Source organism: Miniopterus natalensis, chromosome 6, assembly GCF_054644295.1.
Source record: "Miniopterus natalensis isolate mMinNat1 chromosome 6, mMinNat1.hap1, whole genome shotgun sequence".
NCBI classification, from domain to species: domain Eukaryota; kingdom Metazoa; phylum Chordata; class Mammalia; order Chiroptera; family Miniopteridae; genus Miniopterus; species Miniopterus natalensis.
In genome coordinates this window covers 28727345-28749440 of record NC_142086.1, presented here as the reverse complement: position 1 = coordinate 28749440, position 22096 = coordinate 28727345, and the positions used below count along the sequence as shown (strand labels likewise).

Here is a 22096-nt window from a genome sequence, read left to right as displayed (position 1 = left end):
AGATCCTATTTCTGCTTATCAAATTGGTAAACATTTAAAAGAACTAATTGTTCAAGAGGGTATTAGGAAAAAGGTATTTTTATGGGACTATAAATTGATACTTCCTGTATCACTTGGGGGGGCAATACAAATAAACAATGATGATTTGGCAAGTCCATATCTAGAATTTATTCCTGGGAAAAAATTAAGATGACATTCAAGGATGAATCTTTAAAGAGGTTGCTTCTGTATCTGTGGAAGAGTGAAAAACTGGAGACAATCCAAATGCCCAACAATGAAAGGGAGTAAGTACATTGTGGTATCCTCCTTATAGTAAAATATCACCCAGAAAAAGGAAATGATGTTGCAACATGAGGGCACAATATTTATAGATACAGGAAGGAGACAATATCCGGTTAAGCACATAAAGCCAATGTGTGTATCAACAGGGCAGAAACAGACACTGCTGGATCCTGCAGGGAGGAGGAGGTCATTTGATCCCCTTATCTCACTCCACAGATAAAGAATCCTGGGCCCAGGTATAGAAAAGTCTGCCTAAGGTCATCTGGGACATTAGTTTCTTCCTTCATCTGTCAGCCCCTCCTGACTCCGAGGACAGCAGCAACTACTGATATCCACCAGGGATACCAGGGGCTAAGTACCAGACACTGTGTCAGGCCTCATTCACTTTTAATTGTGTCCAAAGAACAGAAAGAGGCTGATAACAGGAGAGGGTGAGGATGACCAATAACATGAGGCCTCTGAGAGGCTGGGAGGATGGGAACTTGGGCACAGGTGGTGATCGGTCTTGGGCTGTACAAAGAACCCCCTTTTTTAGTGCAGTAGACAAGAGGGTACACGTGAGTTTTGTAGGTTCCACAAAAAGGGAGTTTCCTTCTAATGGCTTCTTCTTTCTTCGTGAAGTTGAAGAGGGTACCGGGGATGAGTGAAGATCTTAGGGTTAAGGTTTTATAGAATATGGAGGCAACTGTTGAGAACACACAGAAGAGCTAACCCGGGAACCAGAAAGGCAGCCTGCTGGTGCTGAGGCCCCCCGGAGGAGGGGCTGGAAGTTACAGCGGCACAATCTGTCCATGACACGCTTCCTCCAGCATCACTCTCACCCTGAATGTAAAAATGGAGAAGTGCATACAACAGAAATCCTGACTCAGGCTAGAAAGCACTAAGAATCAGGAAAGTCAACGTGCTTATCTCTAAAATTTGTGAAATTGGAGGGCGAACAATCAGGGTTCAGATGGATGCAATCAGAGGTATTAAAACGCCTGCTTGGGTTTGGGTCTACACAGCACTGGTCCCAGAGGCTAGACCCTTTCAATTAAAAACACCTGCACATTCTTTGTTCTTTTTAATCTTGCAGGGATCCTGGCTCTGGAAGAAAATGCTTTAAGGGCACTTCTAGTTTTAGATTTTAAGATTCTACAATCAGATTTCAAGATGGGCAATGCATGTGGTCTGGGTTCTGCCCAAACACTTGCCTCCTGCAAACTGGGAAGAAACTCTCTGTGGAGATGCTAAGATCCCTCGGCTCTGAGAACTCATGCTTCTTGCTAGATTTCCCTGCAGCATGAGCAAAGAAATTTGTTTGGAAGATAGGAAAGAAATTGACACGTTGAAAGTTATCTGAATCCAGACAAATTTTCAGAAAATGAGGATGATTAAAGTTCTGGGTGGCACAAGTTACGATGAATGAGCTGCAATCTCCCCTCTGCGCTGTCCTGAGAACGCGTGTGCTTTATTTATCTGCCAGCACTGAAACATTCCTCTAGGACACAGGCGCTTCTTTTCCTGTAGTCAGCTGAAACTTTGTTTTTCAACAACTTATAAAATCAAAGAACTATTATGTTTTGTATGTTAATACCTTATCATTAATAAAATCTGAAAGTAAACCCTACTAATATATTTATACTTATAATCTGAAAAATTATAATTGCAAACATTTTAAAAAGAGATTAGTTTTTTTATGTGTTAACTCAGAGTATTTTTTAAAAAGTATTAATTTTCACCAAAACATTTTTCTCTTCTTTTTGCCACCAAATTCCCTATCCAACCAATTAATATATAATCAAGAGAAAAGGTTTGTTTCCTGCTATGCTTTTCATTTCTAGAAATATTTCTAGGCATGAGACTCCACAATGTTTAGCTGCATAGAGACAAAAACTGCAAGAGGAGGTCTACAATAGAGCAGCCACCTCTCTTTTTTTTTTTTGGTTAATCCTTACCCAAGGATATTTTTTCCATTGCTTTTTAGAGGGAGTGGAAGGTGGGGAGAGAGAGACATCGATGTGAGACAGTCACATCGACTGGTTGCCTCCCACACACGCCCCAACCAGGGCCAGGGATCAAACCTGCAACCCAGGTACATGGGCTTGACCGGAATCAAACCCGTGACCCTTCCGTAAGTGGACACTCTTACCACTGAGCCACACCGGCGAGGGCCAGCCATCTCTAAATATTTAAAGAACAATTCTACATGGCTCCAGAGAACAGAACTTAGAGCAAAAAAGCCAGTTTTCCCCCAAGAGAGGGAATCAATTTTCTTGCTACACTTAAAAAACTCCAGTCCAAGGACAAGAAACAGAGTTAAAAAGCTAGAAATGTTCTTAGAAACTTAAATTGCAAACAGTAAAACAAGTCTACAGACAGGTATGAACGTTGGGTTGCCCACCTTTGGTGACATCTGGAGTTACAGTTGTGTTCCTGATATCAGGAGCGGCAGTGGTTTGTTCTGTCTGTGCAGGAAATTCATTGCTCCTGCGAGGTTGTAGCGGCTGAGTGAATTTTGGGCGATGACCTAGAAAAACAAAAAGGTTTAAAAACTCTTTATTCTTTTATCTATGTCAACTTGATTAAAATAAAGTTACTTTACAATGCTTTTAACATACTTATGGAAAGTTATACCACAAATCCAGGGGCTATGAAATTCTCATGTTTAAAGGAGGCGTACCTCTGGCTATTTTTGGAGGGGCTGTAGTGTTTCTGAGGTCATTGCTGTTCCGAGGAGGTGGAGGTGGAGTGAGTTTTGGAGGACGACCTTGAAAAATGGTTTAGAAAATAGTAATTTAAATGTCTTTACCATTTCCTAGAATACTTAATTCTGCACAGTCATTTTAAACCTCAGAGAGAAACATGTCAGAAGGACAAATATATTCTGCATTAAATGCACAAATATATTGGGACTTCACCGTTTTTAAATAATTAAATTGTCTGAGAGTAGGGAGGCGAATGATGCTGAACTCTAAAGCTATAAAAATTTTACTGTGATGTGATCTACTCAGCAATTCATTTAATAAATATGTATGGAGGGCCCACTATGTGTTAGGCACTGTGGCAGTTCTTAGGGATACAACGGTAAACAGGGCATTAAAATATTATATAATGTTGAAGGAAGTTACTCCCACTTTTAACTTATTCAAAGTGAAAGTCATTTAGAGGTTACTACTGTGTAATCAATCATCAGTGCTTATGTGATACAAGGATTATATACATGAAACCTGATTAAAAACTGTTAAGGTTGAGACTAGATTTGGAAAGCAATCTCATGACTTCTCATCCCGGGTGCCCTCTCTTCTACTTGTAATTCTGGAAATTGTTTTTATGTCTAACTTTTTAAGAGGATAACTATTTCTTTTTAAAAATTCCTTTAGGAAGATAATGTAATTTAGAGGTTACACACTGTTATTAATTACTTTCTCTGAGAATAGCACTTAGCATTCTTAATCAATCCAGTGAAAAAAACACGTTTGAAACATACTGTTGCTTTACCTTTAGGAATAAACTGACATCCAAGCAGTTCCACTTTCATGGCAATTTTCTGCTGCCATTGGGTAGGATTCACTCTAATAAAACGTGCAATAATTGGTGGCAAAAAGTTATTACGCACATCCTGGTGATAATCTTTGTTTCCTTGAAATATCTTTAAAAAACAAAAAATTGGTACTTTACATCAACAGAGGCCAGGGCTAAATTGCTCCACTGAAACATGTTTTTGGGTGTGTTTTTTTTGTTGTGGGCCTTAAATGAGATCTGCAAAGTACGACAATAAGAATTAATTTTTAAGAAAGTAAATCACAATTTGGAAAATTATTAAGAGGCTGCACATTCTTCATCAAAAATTTATAAAAGAAAAATACAGAATATAAAAATGATGTTAAGATGATACAAACAAGAATGCTAACTTGGCTATTTGAGAAGAGAGCTTCAACTGCAATGAGATGGTATATTGTTATTAATGAATCAGTAACTCTAGTCCTGTAGAATTCCCAACTATATAAATATGTTGATTTTATTTTCAAAGCAAAGCATAACTGATCATATGAGATCTCAGAGGAAATGCTTTACTGTTCACTTTTCATAATTTTTCTCTCAATAAATAGACTGAAAATGAACATATACTAACACACACAACAGTTATATAGCTCCACCTACTGGATAAACTACATAAACACAGTTCCCATATTCTGTTGTTCTCTGAGCCAGAAAAGGGACACTGTTCCCTGCCTAATGTAACCATCGTCACTAAACAGCAACGGATGCATTACGTGAATAATCCTTAGGTAAAAATATGATTTCAAGGACTATCTTATTCCCTCAGCTACTTCAACCAAATAACGATAGTACCTTAGACTGGAAGAGCCCTTAATCACAGAGCATTTCCTATGATTAAGTCAGTTCCTCTCTATGACAGCCCTACGAAAGGGGCAGAACCCAGGAAACTGCAGCTCAGAATCGGATCCCACAGTCTGTCAGTGACAGAACAGCGACTTGAATGTGTGTCTTCAGACCTATGGTTAGGGCTCTACGAAGCAAAAAAGGCCCTCCCTGTTCCTACAGGCCAGATCATCTACAGGTAGATTCTAAAGACCATTAATAAATGAACACCTTCCTAAAATCAAAGTGGCTTATTTTTATCAGTTAAGGTAGGAACAAGTAAATGTTTACTTCCTCAATCATGTCATTTCCAAATATTATAGCTATTTTTTTCCTGGCCGAGTCACCATGACATTACATTGTAAACTTCTAAGATGTGTTAATATCCTTCATTTTCTAAGAAGTTTAATTTGAAATTACAATAATTTCCACATGAGTAATCTTCCATTATTTCCTCAGATATTACTCTGAAATAAAATGAAGGCAATTATTTACAGTTTATCACTTTAGTGGAATAAAAATAATAAATAAACATCATTTTGGGACATAAAAACTATATCCCTGAGATCTTACTCCATACTGCAGTCTCATTTTTATAAAAAACTTAAAGGAGAAAGATTTTATAAAAGCCAAGTAAAAAAGACTTGCTGTATTTAACCTATAAGCATTTATTACAAATCCCTATGTAGAGGTTGGTTTGCAAGGTGTCATGAGGGTAATATGGAAATGGAAGTCAAAGTTCCCATTCTCTGGGAACTTAAATTTACTGGATGTTAGCACACAAAAAGTGGCATACTATTAAAAGCAATATATTATAAAAACAAGGTGTACATACAGTTCCACTTCAAAACCAAACCAAAAGCTCTCTCAATTGGTCTGTATGTGCTCATGCATGGATGTATGCTTAGAAAGGGTGTGAAATTAAATATGCCAATTACCCTTGAGCTGGGGGTAGATGAGGGAGCAGATGGGCTAACATAAGTGAGGCAAAACATTATTTCATATAATTCCATGAAGGACTTCTATTTCTATCCACGATAGATTTACAGTGACTTGATTTAATCTTCTGCCTTAAATTTCTGAGAAATCAAATAAAATATATGAAACAATGGACTTTCAGACATTGGCCAACAGGCAGCATAGGGCAACAACCCCTGAGAAAAGGGGAACAAACAAGGTGAGGCCTTTCCTGCCCCAATATTGCCTAGAAAAAGCCTAGTGTTTCACTGAATCAAGGAGACAGAGCTCAGAGATGGAGGGCGAAGGCAGCTAGAATTTGCAGGGTATAGTATAGAAGAAAACTGCAGAGAAACTTCTAGGAACTGTAGGAAGATTACCCTCATATGAAGAACTATCTGTGGATGGGTAAAAAACACCAGAAAGGAGCCAGTAGAAAAATTCTGAGAACTGCACAGAGCTGGGAACAGCTCGCACTGCCAACAGCCAGAGTGAAGAAACCTCCCAATACATGGGATATTGGGCTGAGGACTTATAACACTTTTCTCAGTGGTAGGGAAAAATTAGAACAAAAGGCTGCTCAAGTCCTGCCTAATAAAGCTAAAATGCAAGCACTGAAAAGATAATGATTTTCAAGTACTGTGTGTCCCAGAATAAAGCTCAAACAGAATTAAAGGAATAATAAAAAATGAAATCTAGCACCAAACAATGTCATGTTTATGTCTGGCAACCCAGTCAGAAATTACCAGATGTGTAAAATATGACCCGTAATATCAATCAACATAAAAAGATCTAAATATGACATATTAGTAGATAGAATTATTAGGCAAGGGCATTAAGAGTTGTTATTATATAACCATATGTTTCAGAGGTAATGAAAAGTATGAGCATGTTAAGGACATGGAAGAAATTTTAAAAGCTCCAAAATGAAAATCTAGAGGTGAAAAACACAGTATTAAAGATAAATACACAGGATAGGATTAATAGCAGATCAGACATTGCAGAAGAGATTACTGAACTTGAAGACAAAACAATAGAAATTTTTGAAACTAGAGAACACAGAGAAAGATTAAAACAATGAACAGCATCAGTGAATTGTAAGACATCTTCAAGAGTCATAATATTCATGTAATTAGAAATGAGGAGGAGACACATTTGAAGAAAAAAAATGGCATACAATTTTCCAAATTCAATGCAAATTATAACCCAGGGATCCAAGAAGCTCAAAGAAGCCCAAGCAGGAGAAACATGAAGCCAACTACACAAAACACATCATAATCCAATTACTTAAAACAAATGATAAAAAGAAAATCTTGAAGGTAGCCAAGGAAAAAAAGACATTACATATTGAGCAACAATGATTAAGAATGTAGCAGAATTTGTGCTGAAAACAATGCAAACCAGAAAACAATGTACCAGCATATTTAAAGTATTGAAACAAAAAACTGGCAACCCAGACTCTCAATTCAGTGAAATTATCTTTCAAAATGAAACAACAAAAAATCTTTTTCAGAAATTCAATGTTCTTAGATGTTTCTATAATGTAAACATGGTTAATTCTTATAATTTCAAAAAATTAACTACATCTCACAAATATAATAAAAATTATACAAATAAATATAGATGTGCTAAGTAAGAGTAAAAGGTAGTCAAGTTTGGGGGCATTAGAAGATAGAAATGAGACAATATTGTTATTTGCTCAATGGGCAGAGGCTCACCAAAGATGGAGTTCATGTGATATCAAGTAGAAGAGAGGAAAGAAGGCCTTGAATAACAGCAGAAGAGTTTAGATCCATATGAAAGACTATAGGAAGCCCCTGCAGTTTTTGAACAGAGAGATGAGAAAAGTGGCAATTGAAGATATATTAGTAAGTCTTATATATGATAGAGAACTGACAGTATCAGTATCATATAACTAAAACAAAATTCATACGGAAGTGTCACTAAAAATATGTGCTCATATTTCTAGATGAGAGGAATCTACCTTCCTCAGGGACATGGACTCTTGCAGTTACAAGATCCTTGTGGTAGATCGAGGGCCCGGAGCCAGGTGTGGGGAGCCACCTGTGCCTGCTCTCCACCCCTTTCTCACGCAGTCTGGCCCATTTCAGCACAGTCATGTTAACTAAGACAACAGTTTCGTAATGACCGCAGAAGCTAAGGGAATTCTTCAGGTAGGAAAATATAGATGTTTTCTAAGACAAAGTTGCTGAGGTGATCTTGAAATGACCTTTCAAGTCTACAGTGGCCTATAAATTAATGCTCTTTTGCCTTTAGCTCTTTTGTCCCCGTTGCCTACCGAGTAGAAATCTGGGAACAAATTAGTTAGGCTTCTCCATCATTTTGTGTATTGAAAAGAAAAGCTTTTTAAAGACAAGAAATTATAAGTTCCTTTCTAGAATTTCCTAATAAAGTCTCTAAAAATTTGAGTTAAAATGTAGTGAAAAAAATAATTAGTAAAGTACTTAACCCTTACAATCATCAAAAGTGACCTAGAACCACTGAGAATTTCCTAACCATGGCTTAGAAGGATAAGGTCAATAACTAACACTACCTAAAATAACCAGAAGAGGGCAGACTTACACCAAATAGTATTTAACTTTTAGATCACACAGGAGGAGCTCCTGTGACTTTGGCAAAGGCTTATTTAAAAAAATGTTTTAAAAAATAACTTGTTAATCATGTTACCTTATCCTGCTCCACACCAGGCTCTCTGTACACAGACCACCTCTGCCCATCGTCACTGTATAGAATTCTGTAGGCAGACACGTAGTAGTTATGCTCCACCATGGTGGAGCCAGTGGTCACAATACCTGGGGAAGGGAGGGATGCTTTTATTACTGCACATGGTCTAATCTTCGAAGTCTGTTCACCACTGAAATGTAAACACCTAACATACACTGCTCCAACATTTTTGCCTATGACACATTACCACATCTAAGCGCAAGGTTTCATCATAACAGTGCTGAAATCCTTGGCTTTGCTCCTGTGTAGAGACAGGAAGAACTAAGTGCACACATAAGGAAAGGACCATTCCATTTTAGCAGCCTGTGTTCATATCACAGTGAAATATACTGCACCTACCAAGTAAGAATGGCTTCCTGAGAATGAACAGATTAAAGATGATTACTGGTATAATTTTCGGTACCGAAATAAATCTTTAACAAAACCAATCCCAGACAATTATTCTGACCACTTGCTAAATTGCACTAAATAATTAAATTTATACTCAGCACATGTGGAATATTATTTACAGCACTTAAGAGTAAACTCCTTGAACATAAATTTCTCTTAATGACTATAATAGATGGTTATTTCAGATGTCTCAAGATCACCTTACTGAAACACTACCTTAAAAGAATCTTATTACAATAACAAAAAAGCTAATAAGACTCATACCAACTCCTCTCCTCTGTCATGTTTTTTATAAAACTGTCTTCAGTAACATTAACACCAGTAAGGAAAACGTAAAACCACAGAATCAAATTTGCAGTGACTTAATTTTCTATAAAAATCTTAGATGTCACCAGGTTTTCAAATAAAATCAGTATAAGTTCTAAAACATCATGTCTCTTAACCTGTTATCTTCTTTTCCTTGTTCAGATCTATCTGTAACCACTGATACTCATCAGTGGCAAAAGCAGCCCAGGGTGGCCCTGGTCTCCTCAGCCGGGCCTTTTCGGGTTTCCAACTGTTCTCCTGCCCGGTGTGGTCAGTCCACTCCAGCACAGACGAGGCCGTTATCTGAGGATCGGCAATCACACCAGATTCCATGCCCAGGGTTCCGTAACAACCTGAAACAAAGAAGAAAGTAACTGGGTTTCCAGATATAAACTTAAAATCTACATAAACTTGCTCATTGCAAACTTTCTATTATACCTTTAATTAACTTACACTATGCAAATAGTACGCTTTAACAGTGAAATTTCAAAACTAGGCAAGTGTTTCTTGGGTCTATGCTTTGTGTCTTGTCAGGAACTGTACATATTTATTCACGAGCAACAACCGTTAGTTTAATGGAGATATATTACAGTCTCCCTGGGACAAACTCCCAGGTCAGTGGGTGACTCACTCCTCTCCCTCCTTCAGGTGTTAGCTCAAATGTCACATTCTCCGTGAGGCTTGCCCTGATCCCCCACCAGTCTCTCCTGCATTGCCTATCTTTTCTTGATTTTCTACATCTAATATTATAAACAATACATTATAAATAATTGGTGTATTCACTGTTCATTGTTGCTCTCTCACTATCAGAATGTAAGCTCCAGGAAAGCAGAATTTTGTTTATTCTGCTCACTGCTGTTCTCCTAGACCAGAACAGTACCTGACAATTAAAGGCTGGCACTCAATAAATATTTTCAGTCAAATGAATGAATTACGTCTTCAGACAAGTTCAAAAATCACCTTTCCTAGAAATTTTCCTTGCTTATACGATCATTTCCCTATTCATATAAAACTTTAATTATATTATTAAACACCATCTAACCTCATAGTGTTATTGTGACAACTAAATAAGAAAGTACAAGAAAAGTGACTGGCACAATTCCTGACATTCAGTGTTCAAAACTATTAGCTACTACACAAATTATAAAGTCCACAAAAGGCTTACCACTTGTCTTAAATGTAAAAAGACTTGTAGATAAGTGTCCCCTGAAAGAGAGAAAGGTGTTTTTGGTGACACATCACATAACACATGAATTCCCCATATTTGTCTTAGTAAAACTTCTGTTTTTATTTTACTGTATAAAGAACTAAGACTATTCTCTGGCTATATATTAGACAACTGATAATGTCCCTAGTTAAAAAGAGAGTCTCATTTCTAAGCAAAACTTCTGACATCAGTATAAATAACTTTCTCTACAAGTACCTAGTTCCTTGTTTCATACGTGATTGTGCAAATATGTCCTTGTAACCTTGAATATATGTTATTTTATCTTTCTCATGGAATAAGTTGACTCCTGAGCCTTTCCTCTGGCAACTGCTTGTGGTGAAGGTGTATGGAAAGGGGTAATTCTCCGACAAGGAGGCTCCAGTTTCCTGGGGTAAACAGAAGCAAGCCGGATACTGCTGAGAGAGACTGCATTTGTTACAGGAAAGCAGTGTGTCTAAGAACAAGAAGTTCCAGTGTTGCAGGGGATGAGAGGGGGATTCATAATACTACCACCTCTGATTAATGTCAAAATTTAATTCACATTCAAAGTGTTTCAGTTATCCTCAATTCATCCTGGGTCACACAAGGCTGTAAAGAAGAGTAGTTATACCTTCTGATCTTTAAAATGAAATAAGGATTTGCGAACATACTTCTAGACTCTTCAACACTTAGAAAAGAACAAACAAACATGCTTCCAAATGACCTTTTTGACAGAGAACTAACCAAGTAGTATGACCCTGCCTGTCCTCTTCAGTACACTCAGGCGCTGGGCACATACATGAGTGCCACTGACTATTACACTGCTGAGGTCTTACGAGTCCCTGTCCCACCCCTGCCCAGCATGCTTATTATAATCGGCATATATACTTACACCACAGATGTGACGTTGTTAGCCAAAGAGCTTTCATAGTACGGGATGCCTTTACTAATTACAACACTGATCTGGCCACCCAGGACGTTTGACACCACTCCTGCGTGCACGCCAGCCAAGCACAGTGGCGAGGACTGAAGGAAGGAGGGAAAGAAAAGGTCAGTGTTTGATTTCCTTTTGATAATTCATAAATAAGACTTACACTTCCTCAATAAACTAGTTTATCTAGGCAGTTTTCTCAATAAACATGAGACATATTACTAATGCAGTAACACAGATTTTTAGAAGAAAAATAAAACATTACACATTACTAAAAAGAAACAATTCCTAGAAAAATACCCAAACAAAGATATACAATAGGTACACATCTACCTATTCTGAAGTTTAAAAAAAATAAAGTCCCATCACAACTTTAACCTAAGTCTTAGAGCCTACTTACATCTCTGTATCCATGAGGGATTGTTCCAGATATCTCAGCAAAAGGAAGCAGACAACCGGCCGGACAGTATTTACTGTGAAATAAAAACAAGCTAAAGGGCACATACCACTGTACTTTTGGGGGAAAAAGACCAAAAAACCCCACATATCCATTTTTCATTTCAACGTAAATACCATAATCTCACCACTCTGAGAGGACCACCACCTGAAAAGCCCTTTCAGACTTTCTCCTATCCATCCACACACGTCTTTACCCACAAATGTATAAAAAGTGTCTCTTATTTTACATACAGCTTTATTTTATTTCAGAATGAATAAAGGCATATTTGTACTCTAAGCTCTCTTCACCTACATGAAATTCTATTTGTGGATAAACCATAATTTATTTTAGCAACCCTCTATTGATCAAATTTATGTTGATCTAAAAAAAAGTTTAGTATTCATTCATTCATTTATTCATTTACTCACTCACTCACTCCTAACCCACCCACCTACCCACTTGACACATTTACTTGACTATGTGGTCCAAGTGCTGGGTTGTGCTGGTACTGGACTTACAAATGTCAATCAAACAAACACAGCCCCCAGTCCTCACTGAGTTTATATCAGTGGTGGGGGAAGACATTAAACTGATACTTACACAAACAATTAGATTATGATTCTGCTATGAAGGAAAGAGACTCTATGAAAGAACTTGGAAGACTCTGACTTAATAAAAGTAATAAAAATGTTCAATAAGCTTACTATATGACAGGCAGCATTCTAAGAGCTTCAGGTAGTCCACGTAAGAACCCTACGTGGCAGGAACTATTACCCTCCTCATTTTACAGATGAGGACCCTGAGGAACTGCGTGACTGGGTCACGTGGTTGGCAGGTGGCAGATGTCTGCTCACACACAGGCTCTGCACTGTCTGGGTCAAGGAACTGGGCCCTGAGGTCATGTCGCTTCAGCAGAACTAACAGTCACTGGAGCAAGTGGAGGGAGATGCATCCTGACAGAAAGGAACAGCATGCCTGTGAGGCAGGTGCTGGGTGTGTCTGGAACAACCAGTGCAGGTAGACTGCAGTCAGCAAAGGTGGGTTAGTGTGAGAAAAAGCTAAAGTGAGGGCAGGGGCCAGATCATGCAGGGGCCTTGTGGGCTACGGCAAGGAGTCTGGAATATGTTACTAAGTAAAAATAGAAAGTCAATAAAGGATTTTGACAGTGCATATACATAATCTGATTTGTATTTTTAAAAGAGTACTGTGGCTCCCAGGAAGAAAAAACTGTAAGGATCCATGAGTGGAAGCTGGGACAGAGTGAGGCAGAGAGGGCAGTAGTCCAGGCGAGAGATGACAGCAGCTTGCATTTGGGCGGTGACAATGGAGCTAGAGAGTAGAGGACACAAGACAGTGGACCCTCTGCAGGGCTGTGAGCCATACACTGATGCCAGGGTTACCTCTGCAGACCAGGATCCCTCACAAGTGCTGAAGAGTGCACCCACCCCATAGAGACAGAACCATTTTTGAAGACAGAGGAAGGTTCTCTGTGAAGAGGTAGCAAGTGGCAGGGGGGTTAGTGAGATGGTCTTAGAGGATGAGAATGATTCTGCCAAGCAGAGAGGAGTAAAGCGATTCTAGGCGAAAGTCCTGAGAGCTCAGAGCAGTGTAAGCAATCCAGACGCCCTTTCCACATGAATGCACAAGACGAAACTAGGAAAATGGCCCAAGAAACTGGGACAGGATCCTGAACACCAAGCTAAGGAATCCGGATGACTCCACCTTGATTAGGAGTGCTTGAAATCTGCAAGCAGGGGGTGAGGAGATACGTATTTTAGAAAGTAACCTGGCAGCCATGTTAACGGCAGAGTAAGGCCGGCAAAAATTAGGACTGGGAGGGGAATCGATGCAGGGTTCATCTAGTTTGGGCAAGAGACAAGGGCACAAAGCAGGGAAATCGCAGAAATACTCCTTGGGTAGGAACACTGAAATTTCACAATAGCCTAAACCCATCTCTTGTCTTTTTATAGAAAAGATAAATAGTTCTACTTTTATTAGCAGTTCTGCCAGATTTTGAAGAGCAACTGGTTTTACTTTTAAAGTACATTAAAATTGTATTTTCATTGTGGAGAAGATCCAAATGCTACAATTAATGCAAAATTTAAACATGGCAATGCAATGGCTTTAAATAAAACTCTGGTTTACAGAGTGAGGTGTTACAACAATGACCACGTGTCACCACGGATGTTAATCTTCGGTGTGTGAAGAATCAGGCTGAAGGCAATGAGGGTAAATTTAGGGGAAAAAGGGCATAAATATGCTCCTACCTGAACTCAGGTTCCAAAAAGCTGGGTGCAGTGTCTAAACAAGTAATTAGATCTAGGGAAAAAACACACACAAACGGATTCAATAATACACAGGTTTACTCTTGCCGAAACACTGTTTCCAAATCCCAAATCATATTGTTCTAAATTTCAAAATCTCAATGGCTGTCAAAGTATTGTTGACAAATTTTTGTTAATCAAAATTTCTTTCTGATTTTAAGTATCTTGATTTCTGGGCTATGTCTCCCCAAAGCTGTTTACTGCATCACCTCACAGTCACATAAACAGGATGGGGCACAAGTAGGTTTACAGTAGTGAGTATGTGAAAGCTCATTCTTATATTATTACTGGATTAGTTTCCATACAAACAACTGTTAGCCTACTTTTGCCCCACCCTATATAGAAAAGGTACACAGGTAAGTGTAATTTATAGCCTTTAAATGGCATCTATAAAATACAGCTCCCGAAAAAAAAAATTTAGTTATTGTGTAACTAAAAATGATCCTCTGCTGATTACACACCAGGAAAATAATGACAAAAGAGGGGTAAGTTAATTCTAAATAACTGCAACTCAAAATCTGGTCCACGTCAGGACCAGCAGCATCAGCATCTTCTGGGAACTTATTACAAATTCAAATTCTTGAACACCATCCAGACTTACAGAATCTCTGGGAGTGGGGCCCAAAAATCTGTTTTAACAAGCCCTCCAGGTAATTCCTAAACACACTACAGTTGGAGCACTGCTCTAAATATGACAAAATTTTAAAATTCTAACCTTTTTCTACCTAGAAATCAACAACTCTGAATAAGAGCTAAGCTGGCTAATTGAGACCCAGTTTACAGGCTATGTAAAGGCGGCTTTCGGTTTAAACATTTCAATGTCTTCTTTCTGCTCTTAGGACAGAGGGAAAACCTTCAACATGACCCAGGAGGTCTTCAAGTGCTTCAGTCTCATCTTGTTTCCCTCTCGGCTTCTTGCCACACTAGTCTTCTCTAGAACATGCCATTCTCTTGGTCTAGGAGGCTTTTCAACTACCCTTTGATAAGCTGACTCCTCTCTAAGGTCTCAGCTTAATTGACATTTCTTTAGGGAAGCTGCCCCTCACCTTGGCAATCAAACACCTTTAGCACACAGTAGGCACCTACATTTGTCTGTTTTAGTGAATGGATGACTATCATAGGCTCTCACAGTAGCATGTGTTATATATGAATGATTTGTTGATGCATTAGAGTTACAGCAACATCATTAGGTGAGGCCGGGTCTACACACAGGGACTGAGGCCATTTTGTGTCACCAGCAGCAATCACAGCACTTGGCACAACAGAAGGCTTTCAATCAGAGTGAGTATCTGATTGTTAGCATGTTTCAATAAGTCCAACAATGCACTAACCAGTTGGGAGGAAAACCTGGAAGGTGGCCCTAAGGCAACCATGAAGTAAGTGACTTCACATATAAACACTTGGCCAAACAACTTTGCTGAAGGTGACCAGCACACTGATGGAGACAGCGCCTCACATGTGTCCTAGTATACTGATGGCACACAAATATATATATATATATATTTTAAATATATCTTTATTGATTTCGGAGAGAAAAGGAGAGGGAGAGAGAGAGACAGAAACATCAATGATGAGAGAGTCATTGATCGGCTGCAGCCCGCAACCCGGGTATGTGCCCTGACTGGGAATCGAACCCTGATCGCCTGGATCCTAGGTAGACGCTTAACCACTGAGCCACGCCCGGCCAGGCCACACAAATATTTTTAAATCAATGTCCACTATAGCAACAATGGGATAACTGATTCTATTCTACAACTCTGAATAAACCATGTGTTTGTCACCCAACTGAAATGTGTCTTGAAAGAACTAGAGCATAACAAAGTTATACCAATAGAAAAGTTGTATTTTGAGAGTGATTATATGTATTAATATACCACAGCATTAGGTTAAATGATTAGGTTGAACCTGTGTTTTAGCAGTTTAAGAGGACACATGCCTGGAAAGGGTTCACTACTATCAGGTTTACTGACTGGGAAAAGCAGATGAACTGAATTACCTACACTCTAGTTATTCCTGGCAATCTTTACATTGCATCAATAAGAATTAATTTTCCACTTTCCTGCTCTACCAAAAGTGTTTCCAGCTTCTAGGATTAAAAATTGAAGTTCTAAGATTAATAGCCCGGGATAAAAAGGTGCCTGTGTGGTCTAACATGGTATTTAAGCCACAAGGAGATTGCCAGCTGGCCTTATTACCTTCAGGCCAGGTGCCAGAATGCTGGTCGGCCACGGATATACTTGATCAGAACAGGGCTTTATTATACGTCCACACAGTGCTGAAACTCCAGATCGTGCCGTACGAATGTCTGCAACTCATGTGACCTTGTTCTTGAATGCCATGGGGGCTCAACCGGGAAGGGCCACGCTGCCACCATCTGAACTAGGATGTCCTGACATGAAAGTATCAGCTGTGATGCAGGTTTAAAAGGAAATTTCTGAGGTCGAAGATTTGTTTAATTTGCTGATTATGATCTTTGTGTGTCTTGTTATGAAAGTGGTGCAAGAAGGCATAAAACTGACCTCCAATACAGTGCCTATTAACAAGAGTAGGTTTTGATTTGTACTATGGTGGGGAAGCTTTCCCTGTAGAGCAGCCACAGTCTTACTTTTCCCTATTGTGGAAAAATGGGCTATACAAGAACATGTTAGTGTGAACACGCAGAAACATCCACAGAAGTTATCTGTCCTGTATGTGCAGCATTACCTGGAGGAGACTACTCATGTCACCGATGACTGCAGCTCACCTTGCATTTCAGCACAAAGCCCCTAGAGACTCAGATGGGTCGAGTGGTTTTCGACATGTACACAGGATGTCTTACCCTGGCCGGGGATTAGGAGGCCCTCGTGCTCATAGACCAAGCACGCACTGTACTAGCAGTTCTACTGGTGGACTTGCTTCTTCTGAGTTCATCTTCCCCATGAGTCCTATAGCTTCTATCCCAGTTATCAGGAGTGAGATGTTCTGCAGGAGGACAGCGTTACTCCTCTGGCCCTTGCGCTTCTCAGTTAGAACTGCAGCTGCAGCTGCAGCTAGGCGGGCCGCATGCCCAGGCGGCGCAGCAGCAAAGGGAGGCCGCAGTGCAAGCCGGTGCACTAACACAAACACTGTCACCACCAGTCACGTGGCGACAACCAACACAGAAAGCAGTCGGCAGACTATCCAGAATTCCCAACTTCTTTTAACAAGGCTGAATGATCCTAACGTGTCTGAAACAGCGCCAGACCATGCAAAGTGCAGACCGCAGCCAGTCTGTACGATGACGACTGGAGGGAGACGGCAGACTTTGGCACTATGGGCTCCGCAGATATTACGCCTTTAGATGTTGCTTTAGAACACCTAAATTTAAAAGACAGTGATAAAGTAAATGAGCCTCCACCACGTGCTCTTTGATGACATCCCAGTTCACAGACAATGTCCTCCGTGCTGTATTTGCCAATGAAAGAACAACAACAGCTACCTTGGGTTTGTTTGGTGACTAATTTCAGGCCTGCCACTCTTGCTACATTGTGTCCAGTCAAAAGGGAGAGAGAAAATATGTATGATAATCGCTTCCACTTAACTAATTTTTACTTCTAGCAGGTAAATGCAGGTAGCAGTGCAGGCTGATCTCTGCTTCCTGTACCTTGACATGCAAAAGGCTCCCCTAGTACTCCACATGCAAACTGAGAGGGCAACTGCAATCTCTAATGAGAATGCTGTGTGTAGTCATGAATATTAATGAATAAAAACTGCCTGGATGGTTCACCTTAAAAAAAAATTTCATGGGGACTCAAAAGAGCTCCCCTAAATGGAAATAGGAATTCAAAATGGACAGCTACAAATAGAGCCAAGATGACTAAAGACAGAGAAAGAAAGTCATGATTACAGACTTTGACCTTTACAACTCCTTAAAGGCAAAGAAAACATCAATTACGCTGTGGATTTTAGAAGCCTTAAGATGTGTCTTTCCTGAAATCTTTTCCCAAGTAAACAGCCTTCTAGAAAGCCAGTTACTACAACACTCCCAGCTAATAAGAAACAGTCTAGGCAAGACAAGTAGAGCTCAAAGGAAACCATACGCTCAGAGGCTTCTGATAGCAATGTATAATGAATGGAAAAGAACTGAGAGTCCAGAAAGAAATCCTCGCATTTGCAGTGAATTGATTCTGATAAGGGTGCCAAGAGAATTCGATGGCGGGCAGGGCAATATAATAGCCTTTTTAAGACATGGTGCTGAGCAATCACATAAAAATACTTAAGTTGAATTTCATCAAAATTAAAAACTTTTGTGCTTCAAAGGTACTATCATGAAAGAAAAAGATAACCCACAGGAGAAAACATTTGTAGGTCATTTATCTGATAAGGATCTCGTATCCGGAATACATAAAGAATTATTACACCTTGACATTAAAAAGAGAAATAATCTCACTTAAAAATGGGCAAAGGATCTGAATAGACGTTTCTCCAGATAAGATACACATGGCCAATAAGCACATAAAAAGATGCTCAATATCATAAGTTATCAGGAAAATGTAAACTCAAATCACAGTGAGATACACTTTATACCCATGAGGATGGCTATAATAAAAAAGATAAGTGCTGGCAACAATGTGGAGAAATTGGAACACATACACTGCTAGTGGGAATGTAAGATGATGAAGCTGCTCTGGAAAATGGTCTTGCAGTTCCTTAAAAGGGTAGACATAGAGTTACCATATGACCCAGAAATTCCTAGTAGGTATATACCCAAGAGAATTAAAAATGTATGTCCACACAATACTTGCACACAAATGTTCATCAACTGATGAATGAACAAAATATAAATAAAATGTGTTATATCCATACAGTGAACTATTTGGTCACAAAAAGAAATGAAGTACTCAATGCAAGCTACAACATGGATACATTTTGAAAACGTGCTAAGTGAAAGAAACAAGTTACAAAAGACCACGTCCTATGTGATTTCTACGAAATGTCCAGGATAGGCAAATCTATAAGGAAAAAAGTAGATCAGCTGTTGCCTAGTACTGGAGGGGTTCAGGGGTAGGGAATGGGGAGTGACTGCCATTGGGGTTTCTTCTGGGGCGATGAAAACGTTCTAAAATTGATTATGGCATTGACTGCAGAACTCTGAGTATACTGAAAATCAGTGAATTGTATATTTTAATTAGGTGCATTGTGTGGTGTGTGAATTATATCTTAGTAAAGCTATTTTAAAAACTATTATCAGCCCGGCCGGGCGTGGCTCAGTGGTTAAGCATCGACCTAGGATCCAGGCGATCAGGGTTAGATTCCCGGTCAGGGCACATGCCCGGGTTGCGGGCTGCAGCCAATCAATGACTCTCTCATCATTGATGTTTCTATCTCTCTCTCCCTCTCCCTGAAATCAATAAAGATATATTTAAAAACTATTATCAAAGCTATTATAAAAAGTTTGTTAGTGGGTAACAAATACGTTAGTACAATAAAGAAAGGAAGTTAAGGGGTTGCAATTTTAAGTAGGGAGGTCAGGGTAGGCCTTACTGAGGTGGTGGCATTTGAATAAAACTCTAAAACGGGTGAGGGGGTGAGGTATGTGGACAACTGGGAACAGGCAGAGGAAACCACACAGGCTCTAAGGGGGGAGCAGGCCAAGCATGTTTAAGGCCAGAGTGAACAAGGGTAAGAAAAGATATGAACGCAGACGAGTAATGAGAAGCCGTATCTTACAGGGTCTTGGAGGCAAGGACACTGGGCAAAGTAAGGAGAGACCTTCATTTTAATAAGATCATCATGCCACTGGGTTGAGAGTAGGCTGAAGGGGAGAAAGGGCAGAAACAAAGGTCAGGAAGGAATCTATTGTCATAACTGAGGTAAGAGTTGATGGCAACTTGAGCTCATGGTGGTCCTGGAGCTGTTGAAAGGCAGTAAGATTCTGATGTACGGACATATATAGTCTGAGAAGAAGCTAACGGACATGCAGTTTCAGAGAAAGAGAAGAGTCGAAGATAACTGAAGTTTCTAACCTGAGCAACTTAAAAAAAAGATGAACTTATTCTGTGTGAAGTGCTCAGGGCAGTGATTTTAACAATAGCAATAAAGCTCTCATTTGTCAACTCAATCATCATGCTGGATCCACTTCAATAACCAGAACATGGGTGATATGTTCAAAGTGCAGGGCAGTGTAAAATTTACTCCATCCTTAACTGAGTGCCTCTGCATGGGAGTTTTTATTTAATATATCATTATTGATTTCAGAGAGAGGAAGGGGGAGGAAGAGACAGACAGAAACATCAATGATGAGAGAGTCACTGATCGGCTGCCTGCTGCACACCCCGCACTGGGGATCAAGCCCACAACCCGGGCATGTGCCCTGACTGGGATTCGAACAGCAATCTCCTGGGTCATAGGTTGATGCTCAACCGCTGAGCCATGCCTGGCCGGGCTACATGAGAGTTTAAAAAAAATAATTTAAATCAAACATTTACACATACAAAAAATATTTACAACCCATATTTTACTACAAAGTGCTTCACCTGGGTGCTCTGGAAACGCCAGTGGCGCGGCAGGGGCTCTGCTAGGGCAGCCTGGCATGCTAGTTGCTTTTTCCCTTGTGCAGCCCAAAGGAGAGTTAGCTCCTATAGCGCAGATTTCACACTAATCTTAGCAGCGGAGTCTAACCCAAAGTGAGTGCAATCTTAATCCCTATAAAAAGAGCTTCTATCCTTGCTAACACCAGCCTTAACCTTAGTTATGGTTGCTTTCTAGAGGCAGGCAGGCCTCAAAACAGATGGGGTTTTGGAGGCAGCACACTGTGACTGAGGAAGAGCATGGGAAACACAAAAACAGAGGCAATCCAAATAATCAACAGGATGAAAGAGTCCAGGGTTTTCTTAATGAAGACGCTGACATCAGATTTTCTAAGACAGCTCCAAACTTAGTTATCGATATTACCATCAGCCATAACTGGCATCCTATACACAGTTTGTTTGTTTGTTTTTTAAAGTGAAATACAACTCAAAAATTTTCCAATAACTGCAAAGGCTGGGGAACTTTATAATTGTTCCATGCAGTATTTATTTAAACATGGCATCTGACATTAACCCATACATAATACCATGGAAAAATATAAGTTCACAGATCAATAAAAAATATCAGCATATTGGTTACTTAGTATATTTTACTGACAGCATTGACTATTTCTGAGATTGCAGGACTGTGAAACAGGTTTAGATTTTCCCAGTTAATACTCTTAGTTTTGTGTGCTTGACTGAACTGAAGAAAAGACTCAGCACTGTCAGCACCCACCACTTACAACAGTACAGCACCAACTACATTAGCTGCAGGGTATACTTTTTGTCCAGTTGAAGCCATTTACTCTTCAAGAAAGGGATGCTGGTGTGCCTGTATTTATTATAAATCAAGAAAGCAAGTACTGCAACTAAGTTACTATATTTATTTACCAGAAAGGAGAAAAGCAGCAGCAGCAAGATAATGTTCCTACAAATTCTTCTCCTTTATTTGCTCTAAAATGCTTTAAATAACCATTTTCCCAGAGCCTGAAGGAGTATGAAGTCTTGCTGTCCAAATTCAAACCTTGTCAGGAAGCTTGCACCGAGTATGTGGACAGCTGATCTGCTAAGTGTTACAGGATGCTGGACGAGGCTCACATGGTGCACTAAGCTCTCCTGCCAACAGGACCGCTATTTCCATGATAGGGACCTGGCATGTGCCTGACATTTTGTGAAGAGAAATTTACACACATAAAATAATTTACCGTGATTCAGTCAACTAACATTTACTAAGTCCCAGATACTATGAGATATGTTTCATCTTATCTCCTTTTATATACTGAGCGTAGGACTAAATCTTACATTTCTCTTAGAAATATTACAATGCCATCTATGGGAGCTGAGTCCACTGTAGGAGATCAGGAAAAATTTTCTCAGATGAAAATACTCAATGCTTTCTTATGTATGATGTAGGCAGGGCTCAGCTGCCTAAGCAACAGTGTAGTCAGATAGGCTGTAATCTACATATGGGTAAATCAAACCCTTTCAACACTAAATGCTACATACTGAAAAGGCAATGTAAGACATTAGAAGATCACACAATTCTTTTGTGACCTAGGCAATATCTATGACATTAATAAGTACAGAAGTCAGAGCAGCAGTAAACAAATATATCTACTGGTTAGCACAAACATGTGCCTA

General features: G+C 39.5%; 1 protein-coding gene and 1 pseudogene across 3 annotated transcripts in view; one reads left to right on the top strand and one right to left on the bottom strand.

Moving 5' to 3' along the window:
- Positions 1–22096, bottom strand: part of DCBLD2 (discoidin, CUB and LCCL domain containing 2) — a 77355-nt gene that overhangs the window by 11582 nt on the left and 43677 nt on the right. For all 3 annotated transcript variants that reach the window (XM_016199721.2, XM_087818126.1, XM_016199722.2), the window contains 9 exons: positions 13869–13920; positions 11563–11635; positions 11124–11257; positions 10211–10251; positions 9183–9398; positions 8293–8417; positions 3763–3913; positions 2945–3031; positions 2666–2791 (listed from right to left, as the gene is read on the bottom strand). In XM_016199721.2, the coding sequence (XP_016055207.2) occupies positions 2666–2791; positions 2945–3031; positions 3763–3913; positions 8293–8417; positions 9183–9398; positions 10211–10251; positions 11124–11257; positions 11563–11635; positions 13869–13920 (1005 nt within the window). The remainder of the gene's footprint in view (positions 1–2665; positions 2792–2944; positions 3032–3762; positions 3914–8292; positions 8418–9182; positions 9399–10210; positions 10252–11123; positions 11258–11562; positions 11636–13868; positions 13921–22096) is intronic.
- On the top strand, positions 16310–17315 carry LOC148092870 (E3 ubiquitin-protein ligase KCMF1 pseudogene; annotated as a pseudogene).